This window comes from Coenobita brevimanus, chromosome 68, assembly GCF_032717465.1.
Source record: "Coenobita brevimanus isolate Jiangsu-jjx chromosome 68, ASM3271746v2, whole genome shotgun sequence".
Classification (NCBI taxonomy): domain Eukaryota; kingdom Metazoa; phylum Arthropoda; class Malacostraca; order Decapoda; family Coenobitidae; genus Coenobita; species Coenobita brevimanus.
Window position 1 is genome coordinate 25605643 of NC_137021.1, and position 23374 is coordinate 25629016.

Below are 23374 nucleotides of genomic sequence, written 5' to 3' on the forward strand. Positions count from 1 at the left end.
GTAGATGAGAAAGCTTAGTCTGGAGATCATTCATGATATCAGGATTCTTCCCCAAACTATCACTCAGGCTCATACTGCATGGGAGAGCTTCACTTGCAGACTCGGGTGGAACAGCTACAGTGCAGACTGGATTATTTTCGTCCCGCCTGGGATATAACTTTAGCATGTTGATGTGACATAGTTGCTTGCTCTTTCTACGATCTGGTGTGGCGATGACATAGCTGACATCACTGAGTTTCTTCTCCACGAAATAAGGGCCACTAAACTTGGCTTGAAGAGGTTGCCCATGAACTGGTAGCAGAATCAAAACCTGATCTCCTGGCTGAAAGTGGCGTAACCTGGACTTCTTGTCATACCAAGTCTTCATCTTCTCCTGAGCAGCTCCTAAATTCTCTCTCGCCAGCTGTAAAGCAGTGGACAGCCGTTCTTTGAACTTCATCACATACTCCAGCAGGTTGACGTCATCTTCCTCCGACAGCCAGCATTCCTTGAGTAACTTAAGGGGTCCTCTTACTTCATGGCCAAACAGTAGTTCAAAAGGTGAGAAGCCCAGTGATTCATTTGGAGATTCTCTTGCAGCAAACACAACGAATGGAAGACCTTTATCCCAGTCTTTCTGATGTTCCAAACAGTATTTCTTGAGCATCGATTTGAGTGTTTGATGATATCTCTCCAACGCTCCTTGGGTCTGGGGATGGTAAGCTGAAGACGTGATCTGGGTGATGCCCAACTCTTTCAGAGACTGCTTGAAAACGTTTGACATGAAATTACTTCCCCGGTCTGACTGTACCTCCTTAGGCAGACCAAACTTTGTGAAGAACCCTAGCATTTCCTTAACCACGTTCTTTGCTGAAATATTTCTAAGTGGAATGGCTTCAGGATAACGAGTAGCCATATCAGTCATGGTCAACACATAAGAAAATCCTGAAGAAGTCTTAGGAAGAGGGCCCACAATATCCACCAACACACGGGTGAAAGGCGCCTCAAAAGGAGGAATGGGAACTAGAGGTGGAACCTTTTCGGTCTGATTACACTTCCCCACAACTTGACAGGTGTGACAAGACTTACAATACCAGGAAACATCCCTGAAGATACCTGGCCAGTAGAAGTGTTTCAAAATGCGTGCCACAGTCTTCCTCACTCCAAGGTGTCCTGCCAAACTGGAATCATGAGCCACTCTAATGATATCCTGCCTACAAACACGAGGGATGACAACTTGATGTACAACCTCCCATTCACAGTCGGCTGATGCTGTTGGGGGTCTCCACTTCCTCATAAGTACTCCTGACTTTACATAATAACAAGTAGAAGCACCGGCTGACTCTTCTTCACTGTAAGCAGAGTTAGCTAGACCTTTCAACTCAGGGTCAGCAACCTGCAACTCAACCAACTCTTGACGAGACAAATTATCAACACTACGGGGTACTGCCTCATCTGGTGAGTGGTCCAAATTAGCAAGAAAAGTGTCAGCTAGGATAACATCATCATCATCATTCTCCTCTAAATCACCAGTAACTTTAGACTTAGCCCTAGTGACAGCACATGCAGGGAACACATCAGGGACATCACAATCCTGGGACGCAGCCACTGGCTCACTAGACAACTGAGGAGCTGGACACACTTGACTTCCACCAATATCATTTCCAAGTAAGAAAGTTACACCTGACATTGGTAGTGTCTCAACCAACCCAACCATAACAGAACCATTAACAAAACCAGACTCTAAATTCACTCTGCACAGAGGAACAGAGAAGTAATTATTCCCTACACCTTGTAAGATTACAGTTTCATCAGAGGAATTAACATTAGAGCCTAGAACACTGGTCAGCATAAGGGATTGGCAAGCACCTGTATCACGATATATTTTAACTGATTTCCTGTCATTACTGTCCAGAGGACTGACAAAACCATCAGACAGGAAATTAGCACATGAACTCTTTGAGTGTCACCCACGTTACTGCTCAAAAGAGGAGCTCCATCATGAGAATTTAAGTTTCCCCTCAAAGCAGGTTCAGTTAACTCAGTTAAAGAATTCTGGGAACTCTCAAGAGTGGACACTAGACCAATTGACTGAATATTTAAAGACTCCTTTTTGTTCACATCACGCTGTCTCCTGAAATATCTCTCCGTAGTATGACCAAGCTTACTACAATAAGTACATTTACTTTTCTGAAATCTAGAGGTGAAGCTGGTATTTACTTCCTGAGAAACATCATCCTTATTCTCTTTCCTGTTACCTGTACTCTGAGTAGAGGCAACGTACTTACTCTCAGCTTTCCCTTTTTCTTTAGAATATCTCTTGTGAGTGAGAACATATTCATCAGCTAAAACTGCAGCATCAGACAAATTATCTATTCTTTTCCCATCAAGATATAGCCTTACATCTTTACTAATACACCTTTTGAAATCCTCCAGCAAAATCATCTACTTAAATTTACCAAAATCAGAATCCACATTCTTAGAATTTAACCACTGCTCTAACAAATCTTCTTTGATTTTTGCATACTCAACATGGGATTGCTTATCTTGCTTGTAAGTTGTCCTAAATTTTACTCTATAGGCTTCAGGAACAAGCTCATAGGCCTTAAGAATCAAGCTCTTAACTACATCATAATTATCAGACTGATCCTGAGGCAAAGATGCATAAGTTACTTGAGCTTTACCGGTGAGAACAGTTTGAAGGAGTACTGGCCAATACTCCTTAGGCCAATTAAAACCTGTAGCTACCCTCTCAAACAACTGAAAATACTTAGTTAAATCAGATTCATTAAAAGGAGGGACAAGTTTAACATTTTTAGCCACATCAAAATCATCAGAGCTAGATGATCCAGTTCCACCTTGTTTCATGCGATACTCATGGTCTGCCTGAATCCTGGCAAGTTCAATTTGTGCCTGAGCCTGTACCTGTGCCTCTTGAATACGAGCATTTGCCTGAAATTCAGCCTCCTTAACACGAGACTCCGCCTCCTTAGCCTTAGCCTCCTGCAGGGCTAGCTGTAACTTAGCTAATTCAATCTGCGTTTGCTCATTTGGAGGAGTTACATTAAACAAGCTTTTAGTAATCATGTCAACAATTTGATCTTTAGAATGATGAGAGCGAACAGCAATTCCCAATTGTTGAGCAACGAGCTTAAGTTCATTCTTTGTTCTGTTTTCTATATCACACACTGTTTGCACATTAGACAAAAAATCTTTGGCTTCATCAAGTGTAGTAATAGTAGCCATCATGAATAAGTAACAAGTCACAAAATATCGAGCAATATCCTTATGATAATATCCTGAATATCCTGATATGAGGTCGCCAAATTTATGTTACGGAATAGAGAAAGATAACGTACACTTTAAGTGAGAATACTAAGAGTCACTACTGTCCCGTAAAGTTCCAGGTTCAAAACAAAAGAGTTAGGTAAAATTACAAGTTAAAGTTTAATGCTCAAACTAACAAGAAAATATTCAGGACTCATAAGGACAATGTAATGGCAAATAAACAGGTTAAATATATGGTTAACTGCAATAGCCTCTATTAACACGAAATTAGCAAGAGTAAATTTATCTAAGTCAGCCCTGATAAAATGAGATACCAGATAATACTCAGTGAATGCCAGATAAATAATTACAGATACAAACTATTATCAAAAATGACTGACATAAAGAACCCTACATGAATTACAAAAACTTCACTAGGCCTACAAATTAAACTTATGCTATACAGTACAAGAAAAAATGCAACAACAGTTATACTCAAATTACACACAGCTGCTAGATGGTTGGAGACTTCTTGAGCACTCACAATAATAATATCTGTACAGGGGAGGACAGAGATGTGAACAAAATGAGGAGCAGATCTAAGTGGCAATGATGCAGAGACTGAGCTCATTATATAGGAGCCAGGAGAGCTTGATACAACTTGTAAGAAGGACGCGCAAATGAAGCCATGGGGACAGAGAGCTGAAAATCCCGCAAAGTATAACAGAGAGAACGACTTACTCTACTATAACGGTAGAAGGGGGGGACTGAGGCAGAACACGCTCGTGATCAAACATGCAGCAACTGTGCGTTAAAAGTACACAAAGGATGATGAAATCATAGGCTATGTAACAATATATATATATCTCTATATATATCTATCTATATATATATATATATATATATATATATATATAGATGTGAATGTATATGTATATGTATATATAGATGTGAATGAATATGTATATGTATATGTACACACACATAGAACCTAATTGATTGCTGTATCTTCACCTTCAACATCACAAATAATATAACTATACTGTAGGAATTCTTTGTGTGTCCCATAGTTCACTCGTATGAATGATAATGTCCATGCTTCATGAGGATTTTTTCTTCTTCTATCTATTTATCTATTGCCAGATGCCTCAATCCCGTACGGGGTGGCCACAAGCATTTCGCCTCCGCGTCACCCTGTCCCCCTCCATTTCACTTCCCTGCTCCCAACTCACACCCCGCTCTTTCATATACTTCTCCACTCCATCCCTCCATCTCATCCTTGGCCTCTTCCTCTCTCTCTCTCCCCCTCCACTTCATTCACATACAGTATCCTTGTCAGTCTCTCACCCTCCATCCTCTCCACATGGCCAAACCACCTCAATGTGTTCCTCCTAACGCTTCCTATCACATCCACATTCACTCCACAGCACTCCTTTATATATATATTTACTCATTTGTCAGCCTGTCTCTCCTTGTGACTCCACAGGCTCCTCTTCACCTGCCACGTCCAGTTGACGTATATGTACGTCCGAACGTTTTGTCCTGTGAGACCTGTTGACATATATAAGCTCGCCGCAAGTGCTAGGTCTGTCATTTGCATATTTTTCAAATTTCACTCGTGATTTTTGGTATGTACACACGGGACACCTTCCTCTACAAATACCAGGCAGGGACAATGTTTTACCCCGCATGATCTCCCCCACTCCCTTACACGCCATTGTCTCGGCAATTCACCTGTTACCAGTGACCTGGCCAGTAAAGACATGTCATGCCACGGTACGAAATTCATGGCCTAAGTGATTCCCCAATCGATGACAATGTGGAGGACAAAGTTTACATAGCATTAGAGGAAGAAACAGTCAGAAATGATGATCAGGTAATGTCGTCAAGAAAGGTCAGGTATGTTGATGTGTTTGGTAATTGAATCAATGTTTATATTGCCTTTATTGCTTTTTGAAAACCAGTATACTCTCATACTACATAAAAATTCGTACCAAATAAATAAAGAAACACCATTTACGAGTGATGTGGAATAATTACCCTCCCATAGGACTCGTTTTCTTTGGAGCCAGCCAGATAGAAAACCCTATAAGATAAGGGGTACTGGTACCTGTATCCAGTACTTTAAAACTCAGGTGAGCGATTTCTCTATGAATTTTCGATGTTTCTCACCAAAAGTGGACGTTTGAGCCAAAAAAAAAAAATTCCAAAATTGGTCCGGATTGGGGGGAGTCAGTGGTGGAAAATTGGTCGGGATGGGGCGGGTTAAACAACTAGATTTACACTGCTTTCACTCTTGACTTGTGTCCTTCCAACAACGTCCAAGCTTCACTTCCATACGCTGGAGTTGGTATCACAATACTGTCACGTAGTAACTTTTTCACTTCAATGCTCACTTCCCTGTTTCTTATTACTGCCTTCAAGGAACAAGCAACCTTTCTTCCTTGTTGTACCCTTTCAAGCACTTCACCGTCCAAACTTTCATCCTTACTCATCACACTCCCCAAATACATAAATGCACTCACATTGTCCATTTCCTCACCATCCAACCTCACTGTACATTCACTGACTTCATCTCTCAAAGACCATCAATTTACTCTTCTCTACACTCACCTTTAGATTCAGATTCTTACACCCTCTCTCAAACTCGTCCACTAAGCCTTGGAGCTCCCTTTTCATCTTCACTTAACAACACAGTATCATCTGCAAACAACACTACAGGGAGTTTCCAAACACTACCCTCTCACTGGGGTCACTCCAACATCCACTGCCCTACCTTGTATCTCTTTTATTACCTTATCCATGTACAGATTGAACAACCATGGAGACATGACACATCCCTGTTTCAACCCAACCTTCAAAGAGAAAAATTCACTCAGTTCACCATCCACAAGCACTGCAGCCTTAGCACCATCATACATATTCTTCACAGCATTCAACAACTTCCCATCTACTCAATATATTCTTAATACTTTCCACAATCCTTGTCTATCCACCCATCATATGCTTTCTCTAAATCCATGAAGGCCGCATACAACTTCTTTCCTTTCTCTAGAAGCTTTTCCACTAAAGATGTAAGAATGAATATCTGACCTACACAACCTCTTCCCTTCCTAAAGCCTCCCTGTTCTTCTCCAACTAATTCCTTTGTTATTTCCCTAACTCTGTCAATAAGTATCCTGCCATACACTTTTCCTATTACACTAAGTAGACAAATGCCCCTATGATTACCACACACTTCTTTTTCCCCTTTTCCTTTCTACAAGGAAATAATTATACCTGACTTCCAATCCTCTGGGACTCTACCTTCCTCCCAGGCCAATCTGCACATCTTCCACATCCATTCTACTACTATCTCTCCCCCATGCTTCAGCATTTCACAACACACTCCATCAATTCCTGGGGCTTTCCCCAATTTGACTTTCTTCATTACTTCCACAACTTCTATCCTATTGATTTCTTCCTGTTTTCTCATCTCCCTCCTTCTAGCCATTCCCCAACCACTTATACTCACATTACTTCCATTCTCTATGTTCAACAGTTCCTTAAAGTGTTCTCTTCATCTGCTCACTTTTTCTCCCTTCTCCACTAGTAATCTACTATTTCTATCTTTCACTCCCCTACTAACTTCACTGCCACCCTGTCGTACTCTCTTCACCTCTTTCCAGAACATTTTCTTACAGTTCCTCCACTTTACGCCCAAATTTCTTCCAAATTCCTCATCCACTCTCTTCTTATTCTCTCTTACTAATCTTTTCACCTCTCTCTTCTTTTCTACATATAACTCTCTCTTCTGCCTCTCAACTTCTTCCACGCCCCTGTTTCTCATCCTTTCATTGTATGCTTTCTTTTTTTGTGCCACAGCTTGTCTCACCTCTTCATTCCACAATGTTGTTCCTTGCAACCCCTTCCATCTTCTCTTCATCCCACACACCACATCAGATGCTCCACATATAACTTCTGTATCTTTTTTTTTTTTTTTATCTATGAAAAATACTGCACAGTCCTAGATAAAACCCTGACAATTTGGGATTACCGAAGGCCACCTTCCTTTGGGTGGGTGGAGCTTGGGGGTCCAGACCAAAGCTAGTACAGTATGTACAGCCAATGTTGCTTACCAAGGAACACAAAATTTGCACAATGGTAGACTTCTAACTGGACCAGGCATAGCGTTTCATTTGCCTAAGAAAAATAAATTATACACAATGGTATGAACTCCATGATTACCAGATTTTAGACGGGAAGACTTCCACGCCCCCTCCTGTTCACATCCATCGTTCTTTTACCTAGGAAGAAGAAATTCTGCAGTGGAAGACCTCTACCCAGACCAAGGAGGGATCCCCGGAGACCCCCCCCCCCTCCCGTAAATAAGTATGGTATATTTTCTCTCAGAGTACTGCAGGGGTGGGTGCAGCCATAAAAGTTGCCGTCTGCCATATTCATCTAATTCATGTCAACTCTTTATGATTTTATCCAGTTTAAGCCAGACTTTTCTCAAGGGTGGGATTAACACTGCATCAGGAAGCTCCTGTTGTGCGGAAACCCTTTCAAACAGAAACATAATCCCCTGGTAACAGGAAGAACAAAGGTAATATACTAGTGCGGATAAGGTATTCATGGTGAAGAAATGCTTGCTAATTTCACATTATTATTGTAAAAAAATTCTTCTTGTGTAAGCTTTAAGTACACTTATAGCTCGAATCCCAAATTTATGGACGTATTAAAGAAACGTAGAATATTATGGGAGAAGGAAAGACGGAGGCCGTGAGTAAGATAAAGAGGGACCAGGTACAAAGGTATGGAAATAGTGGTGTATGCTCCAAGGGAGAGGAAAGGAAGACTGAATAAGAGGAAAAAGGTATATGAGTAAGAGTGGTGCGGGGTTTGCCTGACAAGAGGGCAAGACACGGGAAAAGGTGGACAGACGAGATTGAAAAGTATGTGGCTGAAAGATAAAATGGTTTCTAGGTAGCATGAATACAAGTAAAAGTACACCGCCTAATTCAAAGGTCTAGGAATCTGGTTTTCGAGAGAGAGAGAGAGAGAGAGAGAGATATTCATAGCCCCTTACCTCTATGTCATGGAAGCGGAAATCGTACGAGTTCTGCCTGGAGAGGATCTTAATGAGGTAAATGATGCGGGTAGAGCCCAGGTCCACCACCCACCATGGATACACCAATCTATCATCAGAGTGGTACTCAGTCTTCCGGTCCTGGTCCACTGCTTTGCTTGGCCCATAACTGTACGGGATTATGTGTCATATAAACACTTCTCAGCTTGGCCTATCACTGAGATGCATTACATGCCCTATAATTATACACATAATGTTGGCCCACCACTGGAAGGAATTATTTGTCTTATTATAAACACTTCTCAGTTTAGCCCATCATTGAAAGGGATTCTATACCTTACCATAAATACACAACTGGACCCATCACTGGATGGGATTAGTAGCCTTTTAATAAACACCACCTAACTTGGCCCCTCATTTTATGGGATTATGGGATTTCTTATAAAAACATCTTAGCCTATTACTGAATGGGATTATGGGCTATATTGTAAACACTACGCACCATGGCCCATCATTCTATGAGATTATGGGCCTTATTTTAACACTGCTCATCTTCGTCTTTCAATGTAAGCAATTTGGGGGCTTATTATAGGTATGTTTTAAACCAGCAACGTAATTTATATCTTATACCTTATTCTTGCACTGCCAAGACGACAACATCCAGTTGATGTTAAACCTTTCAAACTTAAGGGGTTATATATGTAGGCTTAAGTCACCCCCTTCGTCAACCGAAATCTTCCTAAGCTGTATAAAATGGTCTAACTGTAACCTGATGTGAATGAAAAAGACACCGAAATGAAGGGGTAAACAGTCCCACAATGATCTGATTGGCTATTCACTAGAAATCTATTCTCTCGGATGTGGAAGTCTTCTAAAACCTCCTCTTTTCCTATTAATTTCCGTATATGAAACGACACTATCCAAGTCAAAAATATCATTGAAAATGACTGTTTTAGTGATACGACGCATATAACCTACTATATAGCAACTGGGGAAGAGAATGCACGATGCGAGGGGAGCATCCCACAATCAAATTTTGATTTAAGTACTTGGGGATAGGGGGGGAATGGGAGCACCTATTCGATATCTGTCTTCATTGTGACGCACCAACAGTGAAGTGAAGACAATTTCAGTGTATAAATTTTCAGCTAAAACAATTCTCTAAAGAATTATCAGTAGGCCACCTCAATGGGTATTATCTGACAAGCAATAACTGATATGTTATTGGCCAATGAAGACCGCAAATTTATTTCCTAGATGAATGTGTTACATCAGTATTTTTCTCTAAAGGAATTCTTCAAACTATTTATCTGAAACTAATAATCACAAACTTGTGATACTTGGTATGTGGGGAAGCGCATTATCCACTTGCTCAATGGAAAGTTACAATCAAGTGACTCTCTACTGAGTAACAAATCAAATGGTTTCCCAAATACCGATAATCCTCTTCAGAAACTATAAGGTAACCATATTAACAAATCAACTATTTCCTCGTGTGTCTTTGAAGCGCCGAAGGTTTAGGAAGAATCAGTAACACGACCAGTATAATAACAGTAATAAGGATAATAATAATCATCATCATTATCATCATCATCAGCAGCAGCATCTAATCACTCGATGTCTTGCTGCTTTGGGTATCTGCCCTTTCCTCTCTTCCGTCTTTCTTTCCTTCATTCGTTCCTCATTCTTCTGCCTATGGGTGACTTTTCACTTCCCCTTCTGTCTTTTTTTCCTTCATTTATTCCTCTTCCTTCTGCCTATTGGTGACTCTAAACTGAGTGACAAAGCAAATGGTTTCTGTACAACAGGAAGCCATTTCCTATCCTGGGTGGTAACCATATAAGCAAATTATGGCGCTGGTGGTTTAGTGAGTAATTAAGGCACTCCAGTCGGATTGAGGCTGGGTAGGTTTATATCGAAGGGATGGTTGGGGTTTATTGCTCACGTAATGCCACTCAGGGATGAGTGAGGCTGGTCCCTTTCATCTTGAATGTCAGGACCAACTTGCCTAGCCCCGGGTTCCTACGCTCATCATTGGGCAACATAGGATTGGATGATGGATAATAATAATAATAATAATAATAATAATATTAGTAATAATAATAATAATAATAATAATAATAATAATAATAAGAAAGTAACAACAACAACAGCAACAACAACCAGAATACCATAAAATTGTCCAAGGGCAATTTTGAAAAAAGAAAAACTTCCCACAGCTATTACCTACTAGAAGCCGAGCTACAAAGTGATTTTGAGGCTAAGGCCTCTGGTTGTGTGCACGTTACCTTAGGTCATCACAATCTACAAGTCCGCCAAGTTTGTAGGCCGTAGTTTTAATCCTTCATGGGAAATTAGGTGACAACCTGAGTCTCCAAATATATATATATATATATATATATATATATATATATATATATATATATATATATAATATATATATATCTATCTATCTATCTATCTATATACCTAGGCTGCTTCCCCCAAGGAAAGGGAGGTAGCCGAGACAGGACGACTCACTCTCCATTTACTCATCCATTCAAACACATTCATTCGCATCTTAGCCCCAAAGGGGAGAACGGACAGATCCTCACCGCATCACACCGCACAAGGGTCAACTGCGCAATGCAATCAGTGACATCCGCAGCAGGGCCCGACAGCAGAACTGGTTTACCCCTGCCACATCATAACAGACCCATCCCCTTACCCGCACCTGACCTGACTAGCTGATCAGACCAAATGCGGGAGAATATCCCCTCAGGGCTGCGTCATCACTTATTCATTCACAATTTCTCTCCATTTATTTCTGTCATGCACAGCCACTCTTCCTTGCTCAACAGACATCCCTCTCGCATCCAGTGCTCTCTTCACACTGTCCATCCATCCTATTCGTGGTCTCCCTCTCAGCCTTACACCTCTCACATCAGATCTAGTTATCTTTTTCACCAATCGTTCATTATCCATTCTCTCCATATGCCCAAACCATTGCAACACCCTCTGCTCAACTCTACCAGCCATCTCCCGAACAACTCCAGTTCTCCTTCGCACTTCATCATTTCGCACTCGATCCATACGCGTCACTCCACACATACCCCTCAGACATCTCATCTCCATTACATTCAAACTTTTCCTCTCTGCTACACCCACATTCCATGTTTCAGCCCCATATAATGCAGTCGGTACCACAACACCCTCATACAGCCTTCTCTTTACATCCATTCTAAGCGAACGACATTTAAACACTTTTTTTCATTCCTCCCAGCACCTTTCCTACTTCATTTATTCTAAACTTCACTTCTGCATCTATTCTTCCATCCACAGCAACATGTGACCCTAGATATTTAAAACAATCTACCTCCTCAAGCAACTCACCATTCAAAACTATATTCATCCCCCTACCATCTATCAACCTCGTACACTTCATCACTTTACTCTTATTCTCATTTACTTTCAATTTCCTCCTTTCACACACCCTTCCAAACTCCTCTACCAACTGTCTCAATCTCTCCTCTGAATCAGTCACCAGTGCAGTATCATCTGCAAACAGCAGCTGCTTCAGATTCCACTCTCCTCCATCAACATTTACCAGACTCAGACCACCTAAAACTCTTGCATTCACCTCCCTTACAACACCATCCATGTAAATATTAAACAACCAAGGCGACATCACACATCCCTGTCGCAGCCCCACTCTCACGGGAAACCAATCACTCACAGCATTTCCCACTCTTACACACGCTCTACTATTTACATAAAAACTTTTCACCCCTTTTAGTAACCTACCATCAAGTCCATACAATCTTAAAACAGTCCACAAAGCCTCCCTATCAACTCTATCATACGCTTTCTCTAATCCATAAATGCCCAAAACACATCCTTGCCTTTCGCTAAATACTTTTCACACACTTGTCTCACAGCAAACACCTGATCAACGCATCCCCTCCCTCTCCTAAAGCCACACTGCTCATCACTAATCACTCCCTCTGTACCCTCTCTAACTCTCATAATTAACACTCTACCATACACTTTACCTACAACACTCAACAGACTTATACCCCTAAAGCTAGTACATTCATACTTATCACCCTTGCCTTTATACAACGGGACCACACAAGCACTTGCCCAGTCAATTGGCACCATACCTTTCTCAAGGCACACATTCAACAATCTTACTAACCAGTCAACAATAGTCACTCCACCACCCTTCAGGCATTCCACAGCACACCCATCCATACCTGCAGCTTTCCCTGTTTTCATATCCTTTACTGCCTTCTCCACTTCTTCCTTCGTGATCAAAGAATCATTCAACTCTCCCAACACATTTATTCCTTGCACCCTTCCATCCCCCACAATCTCAGCCACCCTTTCCTCCTCTACATTTAACAATCTTTCAAAATACTCTGCCCATCTCTTCCTTACTGCATCCATCTCAATTAACATCCTTCCATCCTCTGCTTTTACTCGTTCTTCCTTCCCAGACTCTCCCTTTCGCACCCTTTTCACCTCCTTCCAAAACATTTTCTTATTCTGTTGAAAATTCTCTGTCAGCCACCTACCCCACCTCTCATCTGCTGCCACTTTAGCATCACGCACAGCCCTTCTCGCTCTATTCCTCTTTTCCTTATACCTTTCATATGACATCTCATCCTTCCTCTGCAGCCACACTTCATATGCCCGTCTCTTCTCAGCCACAGCCATACTTACTTCCTCGCACCACCATTCACTTCCTTTTCTTACACCACCACCCACACGTCTCACACCACACACCTCTTCTGCATGCCCCACCACAGCACTCTTAAACAACTGCCATTCCTCCTCCACGCTGCCATTTTCCCGATCTTTCACTGCCTTCCACTCATCTTTCAATTTCTCCTGATACTCTATCTTTTTCTCTCTTTTATCCAACTCACTCACTTTCAAAACCTCCCTGCCACACCTAACCCTCCTAGCTCTCACCCATCTTTTACCTACTCTTAACTTTCCCTCCACCAGGTAGTGGTCAGACATACCTCCACCCTCCCCTCTCAGAACTCTCACATCCAACAATCTTCCTATTACATTCCTAGACACAACCACATAGTCCATCAAGGCTCTATCAACAACCCTTCCACCCTCCTGTCTCACCCATGTATACTTATAAATATCTTTCTTCTCAAACAGCGTATTCCCAATCACCATCTCTCGCTCAACACACATCGCTATCATTCGTTCCCCATTTTCATTTCTTCCAGGCACACCATGCATACCAACTACGCCTTCAACTGCTACATTTCCCACTCTAGCATTCAGATCTCCCATCATTACCACATTCACATTCGCTCCAAAACTCTGCAGACACTCATCAACATCATTCCAGAAAGACTCCCTCTCTTGTTCATCCCTTTCACTACCAGGCCCATATGCACTCACAAACACCCACAACTCACGTTCAAATTTCGCTTTCACCCACATCAGTCTCGATGACACCTCCTTCCATTCAATCACACACTGCTGTACTTCCGGACTCACTAACAAGGCCACACCTTCTCTTGCCCTTCCTCTATCAACACCTGACAATCTTCCATTCACACTTCCAAACATAGATTCCCCCTTCCCTTTCATCTTCGTTTCACTCAAAGCTAACACATCCAACTTTTTTCTCACAAACATTCTCCCAATCTCCTCCCTTTTAGCCTCAATTGTACTACATCCACGCACATTCATAGACCCAATCTTCAGGGTACGGGGATAGCTCCATCCCCCATCCCTTTCTCTGGCCTGTCTCTTTTTAGGAACTAAAAAACAGAGGAGGGGGTCCCTAGTCCCCTCACCCCGCCCCTTTTAGTCGCCTTTTACGACACGCAGGGAATACGGTGGCAGTATTCTTCCTAACACAACCTGGCTGCAGAGTAGTAGTACCACCCCATAGTGCGGCCAGGTTGTGTCCCCCCCGCCACATTAGAGGTCAAATGCGCTGATCTTGTGCATGTCAAATTCGGTAATCACAGTCTACAAGTTCCAAGTTTGGTGGCTCTGGCTTTAATCGTAAATGGATAATAAGGTGACAACTGGAATGTCAGGAAAAGTCCAAATTTTTTTACCCCAGGCAATCTCAGAGAATCATCAACAGATTGGAACCATACTCCCTTCCAGTTTGCGTCCACCTTAACGTTATTTTGTAGTAATATTTCAGCTTCCTAGCTTAAGCGTTCTTGAGATAACGTGGCTGACTCACTTTTCTGTGTTTCTAATAATATCAGGAGATCTGGTGAACCGATTGCCACTACATTTAGCCAAAAGAATCGGACAGCTGTCCAACTAAGCTGACCAAGTTTTAAAGCTCTAGGTCTAGGCCCAATAGCCTTTGCAATATCGCAATTTTAATATAATTAATAATAATAATAATAATAATAATAATAATAATGACAAAAACCAGAAAACTCTAAACGGGGATGTGGGAACATTTGATATTATTATGAAGTCGGACGGACCAAGTACTCGCCTAGAAAGTATGGTTATCGTTATGTGGAATTTATGGGGCGCAAATGATGAAGCAAAAGAGAGGGAGACTGGGCAGGTGTCTGAGGATGCAAAAGTGGATATATGTTAAGAAATGATAGGACGTGTGTACTAGAGTTTATGTGAGAGAGATATAGAGGAGGGGGAGGGAAAAAGGTGTCTCCCAAGACCTGCGTAAGAGAAAGATTGAAAACATAGGGGGTTTGAATTACTTTGATAATGGATTGTATAAAACAAACTGGGAAAACAAGTGTAGACATGCCCCATTTACCCGACAAAGGTGTCACGAGTCAGCTGGATTAAGTATTTGAATAAACTCGTGACATTAACTTTGGTGGGAAACTGCGAATTCTAGTGGAATCCCAGTATTTATCGCTCAGTTTAACCGCCACGTATTCACCCGATCAGGAGTGTTTTCAGAACAATTTTTCACTGTCATAAATGATCGTCTTTGTGCGCGACTTTAGCACCTCCGCTGAGTACTTTGTTATGGGCGTGTTTTGCTCATTCTAGCCATTAGCAAGTGCGGCTCGACACTTTCCTCTCTCATGATTTGAAGTCAGTCAAGATTTGTGCGCCGTGAAAACAGGTAGTGTGTGTGGCAGTGTCCTTCCTCAGCAACGATGCCCAGTTCCCGCCACCGCCGTTGAATTCCAAAGGCTCAGCATGTGCAGTGTCCTTCCTCAGTAACGACGCCCAGTCATCAGCTTAGTCCACTTTTCTGACCAGTATTTCTTTTCGTTTTTCCTAGGTTTAAGAGTTAGCTTCTGAGTGAGCGAGTGAGTGCAATCTCCTTATTTTGAATTCATTTTGAAATGTAACGTAAATTTATTTCTTCGTAATCAATAAATTCAACAGTTCTTTTTCTTGAGCTAAATGTAATATAAACTCGTGTTTTATTTCTCCATAAGCTTATTCTAGTTGCAGCTCCTAGTTTGCATAAATGCTTTGCACTATTCACAGCTGGTACTTAGGCCAGTCCTTTTTATTAACTTAAATCCGTTGTGCCATCTAGGAGTTAATTGCACCAGCAAGAATCTGTTTATCATTAATAGATATTGATTGTCAGGGGTGGAGTCACTTTCTCCAGAGGCCAACAGTACTAATAAAACAGCACGTGTGAATAATTAGTCTTTGCTGTGTACTGTTGAGAAAGTTTATAAATTCTCGTCCTTAGAGAATCGGCGAAGTAAGCCGACATAAAGTAACCATTGCTTGATTTTCACAAGACAATTCATTGTCCTGTTCTTAAGTATTATTGAATAATTATTCTTTAATACTGCATATTCTTAAAAACCCCGTGACAATTGGCGACCTCATTCCAGGATATTAACTCCTAGCTCTGTAGCTATTCACGAGCTAATACTCACTCACTCATACTTAGGTATTTATCATTAAAGTCTATAGGCACTATCTTACTGGTGATTACTGATTCATTTCTATTAATTTACGTAATAGTTTTCACAGTCAAGTTGTTTAATTTCCTTTCTTTACCAGTTTAATTAGATAAAACTGGTCACCACTAACCTGTGCCTATATTCTTTCTCCTTGATTATTGGCATCTTTCTTTGCAAATTGCAGTCAGTACTGAGTCGCTAGTTTACTTAGAGTTAGCATCATGGCTGCCAACGTCTATGTACAGGAAGCTAGAGATATGGGGCTTAGCGACCCCCCAAAAATTCAAAACTACGTCCTCTCACGGTTTAATTACGAGCAACAACGTGAGAAAGATGCTCGTGAAGAACGCGAAAGAGAACGTGAACACGGGTGAAAACAATGCGAGGAACGTGAGAGAGAACATGAACACGAGCGACAACAACGTGAATATGAGCAAAAATAACGCAAACTCGAGTTAGAACAAGAGCGAGAACAACGCGAATATGAGTGAGAACAACGCGAATATGAGCGAGAACAACGTGAGAGAGAATGTCAACTCGAGTTAGAACAACGAGAGAGAGAACGTGAATACGAGCGAGAACAACGAGAACAGAAACGTGCCGAGCGAGAAGCACGCAAAAAACATGAAATTGAAATGTTGAAGCTCAAGCGAGATTCCTTGGCTTCAGACACATCTGGTGCAGCTGGCCCAAGCTCCATGAGCGCTATCCCTGCACATAATATGGCGATCCCACACATCAAACTTCCCCCATACAAGGAAGGCGAGCGAATCGAGCCATACATAACTCATTTTGAAGACGTGACTCAACTTTACCAGCTGGATGATGCAGCTAAGCGGCTTCAGTTTCTTAGCCTGTTTGAGGGCCCTGCCCTCAATAATCTCCACAGAATTCATGGAGACAATCTCACGTATGAGATGATGAAGGCCGCACTTATCAAAACGTATGGTCTCACAGTTGACAACGAAAAGAGTCAGTTCATGAGGGCACGTTTACAGGAAAAAGAGACTGCCGTTCAGTTTCTTGACTGGCTTACTGCTACTTAGATGAGTGGATGGAGAAAGATGAAACTCCTTCCACGCGTGAGGGGATAATTGACCTTATGCTGCGCACGCAGCTAGAAAAGTCGTGGCCTACTGAACTTACGGCTCAGCTTAAGATCTGCCAGGTAAGAGATGCCAGCCAAATGGTGAAGAAGGCTGACGCATTCTTCACTGCATACGGGTATCAAACTCGCAAGCAGCATACCTGGAACAGGAACCCTGATAAATCTGGCAAACCGTCTCAGACTGAACCCCAGCAACAAGGCCGTTTTCAGAATAATGGCCAAGGTCCAAAACCGCAGAAGAAGGACCAGGGGCAAAACACTCAGAAACCTGAGTGGAAGCAGTACAACAAGTACCATAACCAACAGCAGTATCAGCCACTCAACCGACTGTCGGGACTGTCCTTTTCACCACCAGCTCAAGTGAATAGGAGGCAAGAGGCAAACGCAGCCTTCATTCCTCAGCAGCAGCACGGTGGTCACGTCCCTACCAGTACGGGTACTCCCCCACAGCTCTCTAGTCCCACGGCGACAGTGAACCCCCCTCCACAGATGGCCAATGTTCCATCTCCTCAGGCAGTGAGTACGACCCCTCAGGTATCTAGTTCACAGGGCACCATGTTTGCTGCATCATTTATTCAGCAGCCTAATCAGTGGCTAGCTGTTTCCTCCACAGGCCCTCCCACAGGTGACAGTACCTTCCTTGTTCAGCCAGGGTTTGTGGGAGACATTCCTGTGAAGGTCCTGAGAGACAATGGGTCCTCAGGTTGCTCTATCAGGCAGAGTCTAGTTCGGCCTGAGGAGTACACAGGTCGACAGATCCAAGCTAACCTTATTGATGGATCAGTGAGATTGTTCCCTGAGGCACGTATCCAGGTGGCATCTCCATTTTACACTGGTACAACAGTCGCAGTTGTCATGCCAGAACCTTTATTTGACCTTATCATAGGCAATATTCCCGGTGCCAAGTATAGTCGCACTGAAGATAACGCTACTCAGACTTCGGCTGCAGTAACACGAGCCATCGCTGAGGCTTCAAACTGTGTCACCCGGGTGACCATTGAATCGCCGCAAGATCTGATGTGTAGCTAAGATGTTGTTCAAGAACAACACTCTGACCCGACACTTGCTGCTGTGCTGAAGAAACAAAAGGGTAGAGTGATAAAGTATTCACGGGGAGGTCAAGCCAAGTTCCTTCGCAAACAAGGACAGCTCTACCGTGAGTCACGAACACCCCAGGGCGAGGTTCGACTGCAGTTTGTCGTTCCCGCTAACTACCGCCTAGCAGTGTTAGAATGGGGTCATTGTTCAGCCACACGCCACATGGGCAAAAGGAAGACCCAGGGCCATATCCGAGCCGACTTTTTCTGGCCAGGGATGGGATGAGAAATAGATAGTTTTGTGCGTTCCTGCAATGTGTGTCCACGTACCACTAATCAGGGACATGTCCTTCCTGCGCCGTTTGAAAACCACACCCGTAATCTCTGAGCCAGTTGAGAGACAGGGCAGTGGTGAAGTAGGTGCAGACCTGATGTCTCTCACCTGCTAACTGCTGACTAACATGGGCAACTGTTGCATGCTGGGTTCCGTAAGATAGACATCCTCAGAGATTTGAGTAATCCAAGGACCAGCCTGGTTCCCAGTTAAAAGAGTACCAGTAATTGCTGACGTCTTGCCCGTTGGTCCCACAGGACACGTTATGTCCAGGACTTGTATATACATGTGGTATACGATAAGTTAAGGGGGAAGTTTGAGAACCCTGCAGAGACAGTCCGAGGCTGTGTATGAATTACCTTGTGGAACGTCTCGAGCTGTGGGCCTCTCTGAGGATTCCCGGAGAATACACAATATCCACACGAGTGTTCACACCCATGGTGGGTGTTAAAACATGACCTGCCCGAGATTGCATAGCGATTCTCAGCTTCCTGTCATTAACCTTAAGAGTAGAGTTAGGTTAACCAGTAAACTCCCCGTTCTAAGAGATTTGAGCAATTCATGAACTGGCATGTTTCCTAGTTAATAAGCGTTAACCAGTAAACTATAAGGGTCCTGAGAGATTTGTGAATGCTAAGACTACAATTCCTGGTTAATTATGACATAAGTACTGATTGCTAGGCAGAGAGAGAAATGACACTTATGATGTTCCATCTTGATTCCTTTCGCAGGTGCAGCTGGCGGGTGCAGCATTGCCGTGCAGAACAGCTGATCGTCCCTGACGCATGCTGCCGCCTCTTCTCTTCTTCCTTGTTGTCATCATTTATTATTGATTTGCATTATGTAATTTTACACGTAGGTACAGTTACACCACAACTGTCACACCTACGCCATGCATTACATATATTATGCTACATAACAAATAGTTGTTAATGTAAATGTAGCGAACTTTTCGCTCAGTTTGACCTGAGCACAGGATATTTCACTGTCGTCACGGAGTTTTTCCCTCAAGCTTGCTTCTATTAACGTAAATACGAGGTTTTTTCACTCACTGGTGACTGTGACTTTCTCCTGTAGCAGGATAGCACACACAGACCATAGTGTGAATCTTGCGTGACTGAGTTAGGATTTATATGTATGTATATTGAAATTTTTTTTTCCTGAAAAAGAAATTCATTTTTGATGGGGCGTAATGTCACGAGTCAGCACGATTAAGTATTTGAATAAACTCGTGACATTAACTTTGGTGGGAAACTGCGAATTCTAGTGGAATCCCAGTATTTATTGCTCAGTTTAACCGCCATGTATTCACCTGATTGGGAGTGTTTTCAGAACAATTTTTCACTGTGTCATAAATGATCGTCTTTGTGCGCAACTTTAGCACGTCCGCTGAGTACTCTGTTATGGGTGTGTTTCGCTCATTCTAGCCATTAGCAAGTGCGGCTCGACACTTGCCTCTCTCTCACGATTTGAAGTTTCGTTTCGTTTCGTTTCATTTTTAAAGGCTCCAACATGCTTGCATGTGTCGGCCTTGGTCACCTAATGGCGGCTCTCCATGCTGCACGATCCACTGCAGCCTCCCTGTCCAGTCCCTTAACCCTAAGGTCACACTTAATGACCTCGTCCCATGTCTTCTTCGGTCTACCCCTCACAACCCCACCCCCAATATTAACCCTCCCCGTCCCGTCGACGTATGGGTACGTTGCAACGATTTGCATTTGCCAGTCCTGGCGACGTACCAGTACGTCGTGCAATTGCAATGTGCATAATTTCGACAATTTTCAAATTTCGCGCTTGATTTGCGGTACGTACCCTCACCTGACCTTCCCCTACCTGCCACCAGGCGGGGACACTCGGCGACCCCGCGCGACCCGCGCTAGCCCACCACTCGTCCACTCACCTGGTAGCCACGGTCCTGCTCAGACATGGCTAAGAGAGGTCTCTCTGACAGTGAGATTCAAGTCGCCCTGGACACCTTTACCGGCAACAGTGATTCCCCACTGGACGACGAGGAGATAGACAAAGATTATGTGCAGCCAGAGGAGGAAGAAACCACCAGCAGTGACGAGGAAGTTCCGTCACCCAGGAAGCGGCAGTACGTGACTTACCATGCTGCTAGAGAGGGGCAGGAGGCAAAGAAGGCACGTGGTATATCCTATCCCTATCCCCAGCGTGATTTGGAAGCAGAATTCGAGGACGAGGACGAGGACGAGGACGGAGCCGTGGGATGTGTTGCCACGTGGTATGGACGGGAGGTGATTACACATCATGGCCCAGAGCGCACACCACGTCGTATGAGCAGGTATGGGCCTAGCATTCTGTTTGGGGAGCTAGGAAGTCAAGTGGAGGGAGTGGGGAGTGAAAGGGAAAGTCCAGGGATTAGGGAAAGTGAGAGTGACGTGAGTGAGTCATTGCTCTCCCTACGTAGTGTGAGGCGGCATAGTGGATCACGTGGGCCAGTGCGGGTGCGTTCCTTATCACGTGGGGTTGTGAGGGAGGGGGAAGGTGGGGAGGAACCACTCCAAAGCACGTCTTATGCTCCCCAATATCCCCTATCACGTGGTCGAGCTAGGTTGCGTGAGAGAGCACGTGGTGTGGTAATGGAGGGGGAAGGTGGGGAGGAACCACTCCCCAGCACGTCTTCTGCTCCCCAATATTCTCCTATTTCATCCCCACAGCCCCCTAATGTTCCTCAAGGCCGTAAGGGTAAGGGAATTTGAAAGGGTAAAGGCAGAGGGAAGAGGAGTGACAGTGGGGAAGCCCTCCGTACTCCTTCTCCCCCACCTCCCCAACCAGGATCTCCTCCCCACCCAGACGAAGGCGGTGATGGGGCTGATGGGGAAGAGGGATTTGTGTCGTGGGATTGGGAGGATGGGAGTGATTTTTCTCCCCTCATTCACCCCTTCACTGAGCAAGGGCGATCTGGCTGCATTGCACCAGGAATTCACAGTAATTCCACCAGGTTGGATTTTTTCCACCTGTTTTTCAGTGAGGCATTTGTTGAGCAGATTGTACACCAAACAAACCTGTTTGCAAGCGCCCAGCGCCAAGAGAGTGAAAGATTGGGAACAAGGAGTAGGCATTCTATGATCTATGATTACCCTGTCTCCCTTCCAGAAATGTTCTTATTTTTTGCCCTGGTCCTTTTGATGGATATTATAAGAAAGAATAGAATTCCTGCTTACTGGACTAGGGACCCTGTTATGTTTACCCGCATATTTGGTCAAGTGATGAGCCATAATCGGTTTTAACAAATTCTAAGTCGCCTCCATTTTTATGATGCTCATGACCCTGCAAATGCAAACAACACTAACAAAATGAGGAGAATTCGGTTGGTCTTTGATCACCTCAGGCAAACCTTTCGTTCCTCATTCTATCCCTATAGAGATCTCGTCATAGACGAGAGTCTCGTGTTGTGGAGAGGCAATATTTCATTCAGACAGTATATACCCAGCAAAAGGCACCGTTTTGGGTTCAAGATCTTTGTTATGTGTGACTGTAGGACTGGATACGTGCAAGACATAGTCTTGTACACCGGTGCACAGACAGACATAATAGAAGATCGAAGTATTGGACTGTCGGGAGCAGTGGTAAAGACGATGATACAAGACTACCTTCATCGCGGTCACGTTCTCTACCTCGACAATTGGTACACTAGCCCTCTTCTCGCTCGTTATCTTCACACACATGAAACGGGAGTCTGTGGAACCGTAAAGGTGAACCGGCGTCACATGGCGAAGGTAGGGCGGAAACTTACAAGGAGTGAGGTTGTCTTCTTCAAAGCCAACAACATCCTTGCCACAATGTGGAACCACAACAGAGAAGTAAGCCTCTTGTCCACGGTTCACCGCCCCTTGATGCACCGTACTGATTCAGTAGATTACCGTAGCGAGAGCAGGCGTCGTGTTTGGAAACCTGAGTGTGTTATGGATTACAATATAAACATGCGTCTCGTGGACCAGTCAGACTCCATGATATCGACGGTAGAGTGTGCCAGGACAACGATGAAGTGGTATAAAAAACTGTTCTTTCACTTACTAGATATCACTGCTCTGAATTGCCACCACCTTCACGCCATGACCACAGGAGTTCAGGAAACATTTGAAGGGTTTGTGAGGGAGCTCACAAGAGAAATCTTTGCAAAGTATGCTGTTGAAAGGCCCCAACATCGCACCCGCACTGCCCCTATTGCCCAAACTCCCCAGAGAATATCCGGCCGCCATTTCCCCACTCCTATCCCTCCCCAGCCAAACAGACCTAGGCCCCAACGCAGGTGTCACGTGTGCAGTAATTCCCAGGTGAGACTCACGACACAGAGGAAGGACACCCGCTATGAGTGCGTGCAGTGTGACGTGGGTCTGTATTCACCCATGTTTTAGTGAATATCACACGTTGATGCAATTTTAGCATGGTGTGAATGCGAAAGGACGCTGAAATTATGAGGTAAATGCGACAGACAGACGCTCAGTGAATTATCAGTCATGTTGATCTCCAAATATTAGTATAAAGTGCATACGGGTCGAACATAAGTGAAAACATTGTAAGTATATACAGTAAATCTGCCCTAAGTTGAAACTTACATAGAGAGGGTTGTATGATGCGATATTCTGTCGCTCAGTGCAATAAATACGGCCCGTAATTATATAATTATTATTATGGGACATTCTTACGGGTATAATATAA

At 43.5% G+C, this 23374-nt stretch overlaps 1 protein-coding gene across 1 annotated transcript in view; it reads right to left on the reverse strand.

The window, feature by feature from the left end:
- LOC145405868 (uncharacterized) overlaps positions 1-23374 on the reverse strand; it is a 51019-nt gene that overhangs the window by 14648 nt on the left and 12997 nt on the right. The window contains exon 2 of the mRNA XM_080277125.1: positions 8318-8486. Coding sequence (XP_080133251.1) covers positions 8318-8486 — 169 coding nt within the window. The remainder of the gene's footprint in view (positions 1-8317; positions 8487-23374) is intronic.